Source organism: Genypterus blacodes, unplaced genomic scaffold (genome assembly GCF_046128005.1).
Source record: "Genypterus blacodes isolate CSIRO-AG114 ecotype Tasmania unplaced genomic scaffold, CSIRO-AGI_Gbla_v1 ptg000480l_1, whole genome shotgun sequence".
NCBI classification, from domain to species: domain Eukaryota; kingdom Metazoa; phylum Chordata; class Actinopteri; order Ophidiiformes; family Ophidiidae; genus Genypterus; species Genypterus blacodes.
Window position 1 is genome coordinate 177,104 of NW_027467241.1, and position 13,836 is coordinate 190,939.

Genomic DNA, 13,836 nt, shown 5'->3' on the forward strand with positions numbered 1-13,836 from the left:
GAGGAGGATCTGAGCCCTGACACATGTGGAGAAGTCATTTAGTGATTAGAGCCAGTCTGGGATCCTGAGGAGAAGTTTAGGAAGGGACCGCTGAGGGCTGTGACCCACAGTGAGGCCGCCTGAGGGACCAGAGGTTTCACCCCACAGTGGGCAAATGTAAACACTGAACACTAAAGACTGAACCGCACACAGCAGCTGCAGGTGGGAGGTGAGGGACGATGGTCACCTTCATCAGATACACACACTTAAACACCAGCAGGCATTTGGGCACCCAAATGGATGTAGGTTGCAGGACACACACACACACACACACACACAGTATGTATCATGCAACGCCACATGATGTGACGTGAGACTGAGTGTTGTGTGTGTGTGTGTGTGTGTAGTGTTCTGTAAGGTGTGTATCTGTAGATGCATTGATGCGTTCAGGTGTCACTTCCTGTAGTGAGGTCGCCCCCGACGTCCAAACTCCTGATGCTCCCGTGTTTACGTCTCACCTTCGTCTGCTGCGTTTACTTTACCACAACAAACTTCTCATAAATTCCTCACGATATGATTTCATACGTGTCTCTGTTGCCATGGGAACAGACGTGAATTTTTCATAATTATGTCTTGTTGTTAATGTGATCATTATTGGAACATAAATATTGAAGCAAAATAGAATATTAAGGCTCCGACTGCAAAGAAGCCACCAGAGGCCTCATTAGTGTGTGTGTGTGTGTGTGTGTGTGTGTGTGTACTTCAATCAGGTTCTTCCATCTCTGTGAGCAATAAGCTTGTGTGTTTGTTCATCATATATCTTGATCTATAATCTGTGGTGGGTCGTCCCCACAGTGTTGTTTACAAATGGAGGTGTGTTCTCTCTCTCACACACACTCTGTGATCTGTGGCCTCTCACACACACACACACACACACACACACACACACACACACACACACACACACAGGAATGAGGTGGAAACGTGTGCTTTCAGTGACAGACACCTCCATCATGATTCCATGGTTAGAAACATGTCAGTGAACCAATCAGGTCACAGCTGATCCTGCTGCCTTGCTCCTCTGCCTTCACTCATGCTAATGTGATTACGTTGTGTGATCACAATGGCTGTGGAATAATCAGAGCTGTCACTCAAGTCAGTAAACAAATGGGTCATAATATCCAGCGTCAGGTTTCTCATGTGATGTGACTTCAATCTCTTCTGTTGTTCAGCCAATCAAGGGTCAGCATGGTGGAGGATAAAGCTGTGAGTCATTTACAGATGAATATCGTGATAAATAGACTTTGCCCATCTGTAGCTCTGGTCAGATCGCTGCCTGCCACCGCCGCGGCAATGTAGGAGCAGCCGTTAATGTGAAGCCAGAGCTGCAGGGTGCGATCTGAGGTGGTGATCAGTCCTAATGTACTGCATGAGGGCCAGGAGTACCGTCTGTCCGTCCTGCAGCCAGCAGCTCCCTGACAGCTGCTGTCACCGCCTCTTCAGTCGGCGCCATCCGAGTGTCATCACGTACTGAAGGTGCCGAGGATGAATTCATGTCTTCATCAGCCTGGCTGAGCGGAAGAGAAGGCTGTGTGGATCTTTATCCTCAAGTTCTAGACGGTGTTTATCCGCTTGTGAAACTCTTTGCCTCCAGTGTTAATAACAGGCCTCCTTTTATCTTGTTGAGTTACTTCTCCTCTGATTGATCACCTCCTGATGCACGGCGGTGAAGTTCCTTCTTTCCACCATCAAGTCGGCTCGTTTCCTTTTCCTCTGATGGTTTCATTTAGAGACGTTGGGTCGGACACGTATTGGAGTAATTGCCGTCTTTTGCATTCTCTCCTTCCTAAAGTGTCCAATGTGCCGTCTGATGTTGTTGTTGTTGTTGTTGTTGGGTTCTCGATCAATGAAACTCCTGTAAACCGATCATCCCTCGTTCTGCTGCTCCACTCCCAGGCATGTCTTTAGTCTGCAGACCTGATCCACACACACGTCAGAAGCCTGTTGGCATCCAGCCTCTCTGTCTAAACACCAACATGAGTGTTGTTGCAGTTACTGCAACTCGGATGATCAATCTGCCTACTGATTACACAGCCAACAATGAAACTGGCAGCTAATCAATACTGGCAGCTGAGTGACAGAGTTGATTGATCTAGTGTGGTTAATCACGACTATAGTGAGTATTTAAAGACAACAGGGTGTCACAGAGGAATTCACTTGTTTAAGAAGTTCCAGACTGAATTTTGATCAGCGGGAGGCTGAAAGAGTCAAATGCTGTCAAATAACCAAAGCCCAGCATAAAACCTCCGCGTTTATTAAGAAATGTGTGATAATGGAACAGTAATGACATTTTGACTTTGAGTGTTGGAGAACAAAAGTCTTTTCACTTGAACATCATTGTCTGGGTGTGATTACTGGTTGGACATATTGAAGTGTTGAAGCTCTGAGATGAGACGCGCTGATGTGTGTGACTGAGCGGAGCGAGACGGTGAGACGTGTGTCTGTCCTGTAGGATGAAGCTCTGGGGACAGGAAGGGGACAGGAAGGGGACAGGAAGGGGACAGGAAGGGGACAGGAAGGGGACACCAACACCAGGCCTCAGTTATATTATCTTTATTTGTAAGTACAGACAGAACAAGTACACTTGTATCATGCTTGCTCTCATCTTCTTTCCCTTTTTTGTGCTAGGAACTACAAATCTCACCTAAGATGATTTTACACAGGAAAATGTAAACTAAACTACTTCACTAAAGTCTAATGAAAGATATTTGGATGATATAAGACTGACAAATACAATCTGACTGTTAACTTGCAAAACACATCTGACAGCTTTACTGAGGGGAAACATTTTAGATGAGCAGCTTCTAATAAACAGTTTGGTTAGTTTTTAAAAACAAAGGGAAGAAAAACTCAGACATCATTCCAACTCTCCTGATGCTTCACCTCCACAGAGCAGGAGCTGAACTACAGGTCAACAATATTCACCCTCTGATCAAACTAATCTCATCTAATCTAATCCAATTTTCCAGCTGTGTGTATTTTTCTCTCCCCCCATTTTATTATTATGCTTCGTGTTATTTTCTCCAGACACTGCACATGTATATATATATATTGTCAGAAGCAGAGCTGAACATCAGAACGAGACGGACGCTGCAGAGAAACGCAGGTGAGGCTGCTCACATGTGCAAATGTACACAGAGGGAGGGAAGGGACAAGCTGGAGAGAGCGGGAGGAGGAGGAGGAGGAGGGATCTTTACATTATTGTGCAACAGCTCTTCAAAAACACTCATTCATAACAATCCTGATACTTTTGTCTTTCTGGACACGAACAACTGAAGCCGGGAGACGGGCGTGTCCTCGTCCTCCTCATTAGCCGGGCCGCTCCTGTTCAGTATTGATGCATAGTTCAAAAGGGGGGAATCGTTCTCAGAGGCAATGGAGCAAAAATGCGGCAAAGACTCCACTCATGTACAAACTGATAGTTCAATTGTAGTGTCTAATCAATACATTCCATCAAAGGTGCACGGACGCGAGCGAAAGAGACACCGCTGTCCCGCCGGTTTAAACCTGCAGACTTTCTCCTCGCAGTTTCCTAAAATGCAATAAAGAAGACGTAGTGCAGCTCAGGCTTCAGTCGCTTCTGCTGTGATTGTAAATAAGACGACCTCACGCTAAGAGATTCTCTTTAACCCTTTAACCGTGTGAGCGGTCGAGGATCCACACAGTTTACAGTGAATCCTGCCGCCGAGTTCAGTGTATAACCAAGAACAAGGTGGACCTCACGAGAAGATAAGTCTGTTTCTAAGGTCCCAGCAGGGACGCCACTGCCTTGATGATTTTTTATGTTGCTATGGCGATGCAGCACTGGAGGCCCAGGAGTGTTTTTCTTTTTAACCTGTGCACGTGTGCATGAATATTTCATGTTTTCCCCGACCGATTCTGCGTCGTCTTAAAATTCTAGAACGCACACACATGTGAAAACATGACCCGATTTATGCAAACACACACACACACGCACGTCAGAAATCTAAAGGCGAGTGCAGCTCCCGGCGGGCTCCAGGGTCTCTCCATTAGTCTGGCTAATTTCACATCATTTGATGGAGAATTAATTCATAAATTAATCAGCGACGCCTCAGAATAGAGCAGCGCTGCCGTGTAAACCCTCATGTAACACCTGCTGCTGCTGCTGAGCGCCACAACGCCTGACAACCAACCCTGTGCAGAAATAATTACTCCCATCCAGAAATAATCTGCCCTTTATCATTACTGATACAGTAATCGATTGGAAGAGATGTTTGACTTTGGTGCCTCACAGTGGAATCTGCTGATCCTCCCTGTGGCTCTGTGGAAGGTTCTAAACTTAAACTCGCCCCTCGGTTTATTATTGCCTAGATTTTATTTTTGGAAAATAATTTGCAAAAATATTGAACTCCAAAAACCTCTAAACTTCCATTGTGCTTTCTACTTCTGTGCTCTTTGGACCTGGAGTCTAAATGATGGTAGTGTGTACATACTCCCAGAATGCATTGTGACTGTTTTGACGGCACACTCAAGTCTATTGATCGTTATGTGAGCATTAGCAGTCCTCAGTTTAAACATTTAAGACTCACTTGTCAGTAACACTACATTAATCAACATCAGAAAAGGAAATTGTGCCACGTTAGTAAATTTTGTATAACCTAACATTTTAAGACCGGCATCATAAGTAATGGAATGTGTTAGAACAGCATCTAAAATTCATCAACCATTTAAAATAAGGCGCTCATTCCCAGAGTTTGACAGGACGTTAAGATGTTTGAAGGACCTTAAGACTCTAATCCCCTCACCTATGGGGAATTAAACACATTAGGACTTTGGAATTCCATTAACATCTGGCTTTGGGGTGGAAATCCAGTTTGTGTTGTGGTTTAAAAGGATTAAGCTTGGAATTCAATGAAGAGTTAATTCCCCACATTATGGATCGTGTCTTTAGCAGTGCCACGCCGTCTCGTCTTCACACTGATCAGGTATGTGATGAGCGCCACGGTGAGACTTTGAGCCCAGCTTCTTCACCGGCTGCTTCCTTTTCGCTTCCCTGGTGACAAACTGGGGACTAAATTGATTGTGCAGTCATTGTGCACCAAAGTGGCCGTTAGCGCTGCCACATCGGATCAGATTCAGTTGTCATGATTACATTGCATTCGCCCACGTCTCCGTCTCCGGTACCAGTACCCTGCTATTCCCCTCTTTCCCCCTCTTTTCCTCAGACTTCCCACTCCCTCCCTCACTCCCTTCCTCCCTCCCTCCCTCCCTTCCCATCTGCTCTCTTTCTCTACTCCTCAATTTCCAGAATCATGTCGTCTCCCTCCAGCGAGGTGTCCACTGTGACATGGAGCACCTTCACCGTGCCGGTCACTGGCGAGTTGACCACCGTCTCCATTTTCATGGCGGAGAGGACGCAGAGCGGCTGACCCTTCTCCACCTGTCATGATCAACCGAGACGGGTCACAGAGCGTTAACAACACCAGGCACAGATCGCTGAACAAGAGCTGCAGTCAAGGTTAACACAAGCCAGAGAGGAAAATGCTCTGTGCACTGCCAGGGCATAGAGGCGACCAAGGCAGGGTGCATTATGGGAAGAACACAGAGCCCCACAGTTACAGTGTCAGTGCTCATGATGGGAGAATAGAAATACATTAGAATGACTTTTCTTTATCTAGATTCAGTTAAGTGTAAATGTGTAAATACTTCAATAATCACTACGATCATCAGGAGTGACAACGCTCACCTTGGACCCGACTTCCACTTTGATCTCCAGGACTTTTCCAGGCATGGGCGCCCCCACCTGGCCTTTAATGGACTTCTGAGCTTTGGGGTGGAACTTCATTTCCTGGGAGGAGGAAGAAAGAGTCGATCATCTCTTTGATTCATCATCACATGGATCAAACCTCCTGATTGGACCCTTAAACCAATATGCAGTCATATTAGACCCGTGGTACCTTCATGGCCAGCGTGTCTTTCACCAGCACGGACCGGAGCTGCCCGTTGAGCTCGAAGAAGACCTCCCTCTGCCCGGCCTTGTTCAGGTCTCCCAGGGCCAGAGCCTTGATGTGCAGCGTCTTCCCTCTCTCCAGCTCCACCTGAGACGGACGGAGACCAGAGGGACAAGAGTGGGTTTGGTGGGAGAAGAGAACATAAGGTGGGAGCTGAAGTCGGCTACTGGTGAGGGGGAGAAGGGATTCATGGACTGGAAACATTGAAGAGGAAAGACGGCACGTGTGTGTGTGTGTGTGTGTGTGTGTGTGTGCAGTAGGCCGACTTCAGCAACAGAATCCTCACATCAAACAGCAGAATGACACGAGGTGAGATGAAGACAGACGGTGAGACAGGCCTGAGACTGACTGGAGGGAACAAAGGCAGCCAGGTGGTTAAAAGTAAAAACATTTCCTGTCAACTCTTGACTTCACTCGCCGCCTGTTGATGTCTAAAGACAAAGACGTCCTGACGCCGCGTCTCCCTGTATCAGCGTCAGACAGGCAGCGTCCTCTCATATCACTTCTGGTTGCTGCCGTGTTCCTTCTTGCTCGTCTTTCCCTTGGCACCGGCCCGCTGAAATCTTCTTCATTTAGGAATCTCACGCCTCTCATCTCACCGGGATAACAATCTGTTTGTGTCTTTCCATTTGTCCAACTTCTCTTTCTGTCTTCTATTGTCATTTTCTGGCCACTTCTCATGGTGTCTCTAATTCTGTTATTCATTTCCTTGGTGTGTATCTTTGTCCTGGCGTTATCTCGGCTCTGGCTCGCCGCCCCGGCCCTCGGCCCCTCCCCCTGCCCCCTCGTCCTTTGTGCTCGCTCGCCCGCTCTCCCTCACACTGCCAAGGCTCCATTCATACTCCGAAGCAAGTCTCAACCAAAATACATGCCGTTGCAGGTCGGCATTGATCTCAACTCCATTCTGCTTCTCTCGCCGAGTGCTCTTCATCTATTTTTCTCACTCTGTATCTGCGCCTGAAGAACAGTCTGCCTTCTTCCTGCCAGTCAAAACTCTGCGTCTCCTTCTCTACTCCAGCTTGTGCTCCTTTGTGAGGCTCGGTAGCATTTTGCCGTCATATAAAACAGCTGCTGTGTGTGTCAGAGCTTCACAGGCTGTTTAAGACATCGTTAGGGTGAGTGTAAGGACCCAGGACCAGAGGGCAGCCTGGGTAGGGCCTGGTCCAGGTCTACAGACGGGTAACTGCAGGAGCATCAGCACATCAACACACACACTCCACACAGAGTGGATCTGAGCCACCTGTTGATGGTCTATCATGGGATCAATAACACAGACTGAGATTGGTGTTTTACTGAAAAAGGCAGCACCTGGTAAAGTTAGAGTCGTTCAGAGACTTAAGGATGTGCAAGAAACCCAGAGTCCACCAGGAGGAATCAGAATGGTTCCATGATTGTTACTCTGGCATTTCTGGCCCGTTGCATTATGCATGTGTAGTTTCTCTGCGATGTGTGTATTTGCTGGATTGTGTGCTGTGGAGCTCTTGAGGGGCTTTACTGCTCTCCACTCAGGACCTCGCATGCTGCCTGGATTCACTCATGACCACACTAAGGCTCGGCTCAGCTTTCATGTCTAGAACAATTCCATCTCAATCTGGTGCCGTGCACATTAATAAGCGAGCCGTGGCGTTCCTCTCCATATCACCATGTCTCTGCTCTGGTATGACTTCATGAATACACGGTGCAGCCTGTGACAGTAATGAGATCAGAGTGGTGTGCAGAGCTCCATGTGTTGTTGTCCACGAACATTAGCACAGACAGGACCGGGGCTCATGTCTGTAACACACTGTTTATGTTGCCGTCAAACGTGATTAATGCTGAGTCATCAGCACACAGGCAGGTCATTGATTTTGTGCCATGTGAGAGAGTGAGTGACAGCGATGGACTGAGCTGTCAAACATGCGTAGGTGTGTGTGTGTGTGTGTATGTATGAGAGTTTGACACACAGACTCCAGATGCCGTTTCTCAAAGTGGATAATTGCTCTCCATAAGCCTGAGTAGGTTCTGACAGTTAGCACGTAAAAGCTTCCACGTGCCGTTTCAGTAATACAACGTCAATTTCTAAAGCTTTGGAGAGTATAATGAGGTCATCCTCACTATAAAGGCGATCGTGATGAGAGACTGTGCTCTCTCGCTGCTGACTTGCACGCTCCACGTTCTTCTTGTGCTGGATTTGCATTGGCTGTGTAATTATGTGCTGAGCAGCAGCAAATCATCAGAGTGAAGCCATTACATCAGCTCAGCACGTAAACAAGCAGCTTCAGATGTGGGGAGTAAACCTGCATCGCTCTACCAGCAACCTATAGCTCATAATCTGGTGATTTAACATGAATAATTTCTCTTAGTCTCTGCCTCATTTCTTCCCTTCTTGTATTCGAGTCACATCCCTCCGATCCAAACGCTGCTTAGTCTGAGCCTGTGATATTTAATACTGTGTGTTTATCCAGCTATAGCTCTCTGCTTGTCTCTGCAGTGGCACAGGGGGAAATATGGCTATGAAGTGTGTAGATGCTGAAGCTGCGTAATCTAGTCACCATCCTTACACCGGTGTGTGCTGCCTCTCTGGAGAGGAGTCAGATAAAGAGTCAGATATGTTTCTAATGGGTGCCAGTGATGACAATGACATGAGACAAGCTGCTACTCTGCCACGCTCACCTTAGATAGATGAGTTAGGTCAAGTTTGCCTTTTAACATTTTCACCAAGTCACTAGTTAAGACAGACATAACTGACAATATGTCAAGATAACCTCAGCTATCAGATACAGAAAAGGTTTAAAATCCTATGTGGTATCAAATTAACAAAATGTAAACAGAACAAAGAAGGTGTGAGACGGGAACCCAAGAAACACCTACACACTGAACGATCTCATGATGCTTTGCTTCTGACCTACATGAGGCAAATTAGACATTCAATCAAATTCAAAGAATTGTTTGAAAAGGTGAGGGAACTGAAATGAACCTGAGCGACACTGTGGACCTGTAAGAGACCTGCTGTGTGGGTCTGAGCCTGAGGGGAGGAGAGCAGGAGTGAGAGGAGAACAGGAGTGAGAGGCAGCCAGCGTTTGCTCACAGGGAACGCAAACATTTTTACATTTTTTATAAACGACTTAATGAGAAAGTTTTCTACTTGGTGAGGAAATAACATTCCAGACGATGTCACTGTGAATGCCGCGACAGGTTAAGTGCAGGTTTCTAATTTCAAAGGAGGACGGCTAGAAAATCAATTTGACTGTAAGAGAATCCCGACGCTTCCACAGGCAAGAAGGGAAACGGATATTAAACCTCTCCAGCTGCTACACACACACACACACACACACACACACACACACACACACACACACACACACACACACACACACACACACACACACACACACACACACACACACACACACACACACACTCTTATGTGGAGTATCTGCTGTGATGGGACGCGCCAAAGTGTCGTTATAGCAAACTGAAGAAAAACTGTTTCAGGAGACCAATGTTCATATTTGGGAATTTGTTTTCATTATGTTGGTTGTCCTCCTGCGGGTCTTGTGCCAGATGCATGTTATGTTTAATAAGGGAACAGTTCTGCACCTACGCTCACTCTGCCTCTGCCTGAGCCAGAACATCACATCATGTAATAGCAGGCGTTGTATCCCAGGCGGCGCTAACGATTGACTCTATTATTAATCTTTAAAGGAGATCCAACTATCGATTAAGGAAATAGCTCAAAGTGCAGCATGTGGAATTCATTAAAACTGAAGAAAATATTCCGAAATAAAGGGGGAAAAAAATGGTAGAGATGTAGAAGGAAAAGATTATTTAGAAGTAGAAAGTGCCGTTCTGAAGAAACCAATTACTCTCAAAATGTGCTTCAAGTGTGTTGCTGAAAATTGAATGTTGGAATTCAAAGAGAGGTCTATCTTAAAACTGTGCAAGCTATTGGTATGACCATCTATGACTGATGGGAAAGTGGCATTCAGTGGAAATACACAAGGTCAAGAGACGTTTTGATCAAGTGAATGACGTTTCTAACCAAAAGTGCGAGGAAACAAACACCTGAATGATGCAGTTTGAAGGTAGTTACAACTTTTCAGCCTTTCTTTTGGATCGGAAAAGCCTCCACAAAGCTGAACATTGTGTCTAAATCAATTGGAATATGTTTAAAAGTATGAAAGAGATTAAAATTCTCTTGCCACCCTGTAATGTCCCGACTCCTGTCAACACTGTGAGGTTGGTTTGATGTTTCAAAGCTGAACATTGCTAGAAGTAGGTAGGTTTCACTGAGTGGAAATGACTCTTTCATTGGTCTAACAAGTATTTCAAAAGCCAAATTACATCTGAAGGTCAAGGTATGAATACAGGAAAAGAGTTCCAGGCAGAGTTATACAGGCAGAATAATAAAGATAAAGGTACGTTATAGATGACCAAGAGTGAGGCAGTCTAGACGGTCTCGACATGGAGTCTAGACATGGAGTCTAGACTGGAGTCTGTTCTAAGGTACCAAACAGCACAATCAAACATATTTGCTTTCATCTCCTCAAAGCTACTCAATACGTATTTCATTTTAGGTGCATATAAAGAATATAAAGACAAGTAAAGGAGATTTAAAGCGTCACCAAGCTACAATACTTCATGAAGCCCAACACAACATGCTTCATTCTAACATGACCACTAAAGCCACTGGAGACAAAACTCTATGATGCTTTTTGACTTATTTGACAGCCAAACTAACTTCCTGATGTCCTGCAGATTTAAGGAATAAACTTTTTGGGTAATGAACCCTCAGTAGAGTCGGACAGGAGAATATAGATCTGGAAACGTTTCTATTCTATTCTGTTCTTCACCGTCGGATCTGTCTAATGTCCGACACGTCTTTGGACTTCATGTCTCAGTATAGTTCTTATGCTTCTCCTCTCCACTCAGTGTTTGAGCTCTGAGGTCTGCTGTCGCTCTCTCACATGAGATTCTTGTGTGTTAGAAGCAGTTTCCAGTGTGACGGCTGTGTTGTGCAGCATCCTTGTTTGGACTTAATTGGTTGCTGCCCTGACATCTCCATTCCCACGACACTCCAGATTCTGTGCCTTCAGGGTAGACTGAATGTTTTGTCTCTTTACAAATGACAGCCAGCTCTTCATGGTTGCTCTAACTAAGCAATTATTACCTGCCCACACAACTGCAATAGCTTTGCAAACAAAGCAAAACAACTCATTTGCTTCATTACTTAGGATGTCATGTTTACCTCTGTGTTGGTTGGCTTGTTAGCAGAACCCATTAAATGTCGGTGCTGATCCAGAAATGTTTGCAATGACTGATGACGACTAGATTTGTCTTTGCTTGTTCAGCCTTGGTGGAGGTTAAACTCAGGTTGCTTTTCTATTTGCTTTATTTGACTCGCAACCATCATTGCTCACCTCTCTCTCTGCTGGACAATAAAGGGAACATCACAAGCTGCTGTGTGTGTGTGTGTGTGTGTGTGTGTGGTCTGAGATATGGCCCCTCAGTGGCCCTGGTTGCTGGAGTCTCTAACATGATCTGACAAAATGAATCAGTTATTTGTGCGTGAGAAGGCCGGTCTGACGGCCGAGAGGGATCAGGAATGTTGTTTGTTGCTCCCTTGGTAAGATTTAATGTGTACATCTTCCCCGCTGTGTCATCATCACCACACACACAAACACACACCTCAGCAGTCTGAAGCTGTGGATTCCTTCTCCTATACGTTGTGCAAATTTAATTTTGTGGAAATTCAACCTGAGCTGCAGCTGCACTCCCAAACTAACACACCTACACACGGTCCTTAAACGCACCGCACAGCTGGAGAGAATGTGCCTCATAAAGGTATTCAGTGTGACTTCAGAGTCAGTATGATATTTTCCCATTTAAGTTGCCACAATAGAGCTCATATATAAGCTCTGCACAAAGGTCGGAGGTCGTCTCTAAGGATGCTTACCTCAAACTCCTCAGCGATCTTGGGTCCATCCAGGAAGAGCCTGGTGCTGAGGCAGTCCACTGGGCCAAAGTTACCTGCAGACAGACAGACAGGGGGGGGGACACATGAAGGTTTGCCCAAAAAGCAACGCCAACCCTAACACTGGTCTGTAGGTGGAGGTGAGGCACATGAGTCAGGCACATGAGTCATGGAGAGCAGATCAGCTGGATGTTTAGCTCAACCAACATGTCTGCATCACCCCTGCATCATGTAGACTTCAGATCTGCTGGCTTCACATAGGGAACAACAACAATAATGGATTTATAACCAGGGTTTCTTTATCTGCCGGCTCACCAGTGAACTCTTTGTACTCCTGGAACACTTTGGGGTACATGGCGGCTGACATCACGTCCTCGGGGGTGATCTCCTCCCCGTGCGTGGCTCTGAGCCCCTCCTCCAGGGCCTGGAAGTCCATGGGTGGCAGAGTGGCGCCAGGGCGACCCTCGATACGGGGGAGGGATTTCAGGACCTGGCGTGGCGAAGTGGAGAGAGGAGGGCAAAGGATGACATCATTAAAACACAGGATTCAAGTTGACAGCGACTCACGGTGACATCACTCATAAGGTAAACAGAAGTAGTAAAGATGCTAACTGTCGGCCTCAGAAGACACAGAAGAGGACCGACGCACAACTTCCTGTCAGACTGTTAGGCCGCGTCTGTCTTTGCATGATTCAGACTGAGAGCCCAGGGGTCTCGTCTGCCCGCGTGTGTGTGTGTGTGTGTCTAACTGGATCTCTAGACAAAAGGGACCCAGGTGCAACGTTATTACTCACAGAGCTAACAGTTCCAAGATAACAAACTCATCTGTATGCTTGAGAGATGCCTCAAAGATGCCAGGCTCATTGGAGTCCTCGCTCATTAACACACCGGCTCCTCTGAGGATGTCTTACACCAGAACCACTCCATTGTTTAAGGGTCTGTGTGTGTGTGTGAGGGAGAGAGAGAGTCAACAGTATTTGCTTCTCTCTTAAAATCAGTCAGTTCTAGCTGAGTGTAAAGCTCCTCAAGCTCTTTTCAAACACTCCTCTCCTTCTCTCTGACAGATTCAGACCTCACCTCATCTCTCTGTTGTCCTCTTTCTGGACCCCTCAACCACAGAACTCAAAGGAAGCAGCACTGTGTGGTAAAGTTTGTGTTGGAGAGGCTGAGGTGTCTCCTCATGACTGAACCATCTAACGACTCATTAACCCCAGCACAGCTCCATTAAAGATACATGAAGTGTTCCATGATGCTGCCATGCAAAGAGTGTGACCTTCAGTTCGCTGCAGCTTTATCACACAAGCAGCTGAAGTCCATACACACACACACACACACACACACACACACACACAGACACACAAACACACACACACACACACACAGACACACAAACACACACAGATTTACTTCTTAAAGCTTCTACTGCATCGTGTGTGTAAACTTCTAATAATCCCCCCAAAGAAACCTGTGTGTGTGTGTGTTTCTTGCTCTGTTATCTTTGCTGTCATGACTCAAAACTGCGCTGTATCACCTTCTTTAATTCTGTAACACACTCATTGGTGCACCTAAAGAAAGCACACAGTCTGGGATGCTGCTTGAGTGTGTTGACTTCCAAACACACAGATCTGCATTAATGCGTGCTGAAGGAAGATGGCAGCCTCAGTCAGCAAACACACTTCCTCCGCTGACTGAAGATGACAGAGATCAATAAGAGAGGACGAGGACGCAGACAGACATACAGGAGCTTTATGCTCTACAGGAACACACTGAGACATCTTCAGCCGCTCAGGGAACCAGTTTGGGGCTGAAACTGCCTGGAAAGCAAAACACCTTAAATATATATAGACGTGTTAAGGCGATGTGGAGAGAAGG

General features: G+C 46.2%; 1 protein-coding gene across 1 annotated transcript in view; it reads right to left on the reverse strand.

Annotated features, from left to right (window-relative positions):
* Positions 1-2,576: 2,576 nt before the first annotated feature.
* pcxb (pyruvate carboxylase b) overlaps positions 2,577-13,836 on the reverse strand; it is a 60,296-nt gene continuing 49,036 nt past the window's right edge. The window contains exons 12-16 of the mRNA XM_076139908.1: positions 12,280-12,454; positions 11,947-12,020; positions 5,958-6,098; positions 5,747-5,848; positions 2,577-5,440 (exon numbers count right to left, since the gene is read on the reverse strand). Of these exons, the coding sequence (XP_075996023.1) occupies positions 5,291-5,440; positions 5,747-5,848; positions 5,958-6,098; positions 11,947-12,020; positions 12,280-12,454 (642 nt within the window). The 3' untranslated portion in view covers positions 2,577-5,290. The remainder of the gene's footprint in view (positions 5,441-5,746; positions 5,849-5,957; positions 6,099-11,946; positions 12,021-12,279; positions 12,455-13,836) is intronic.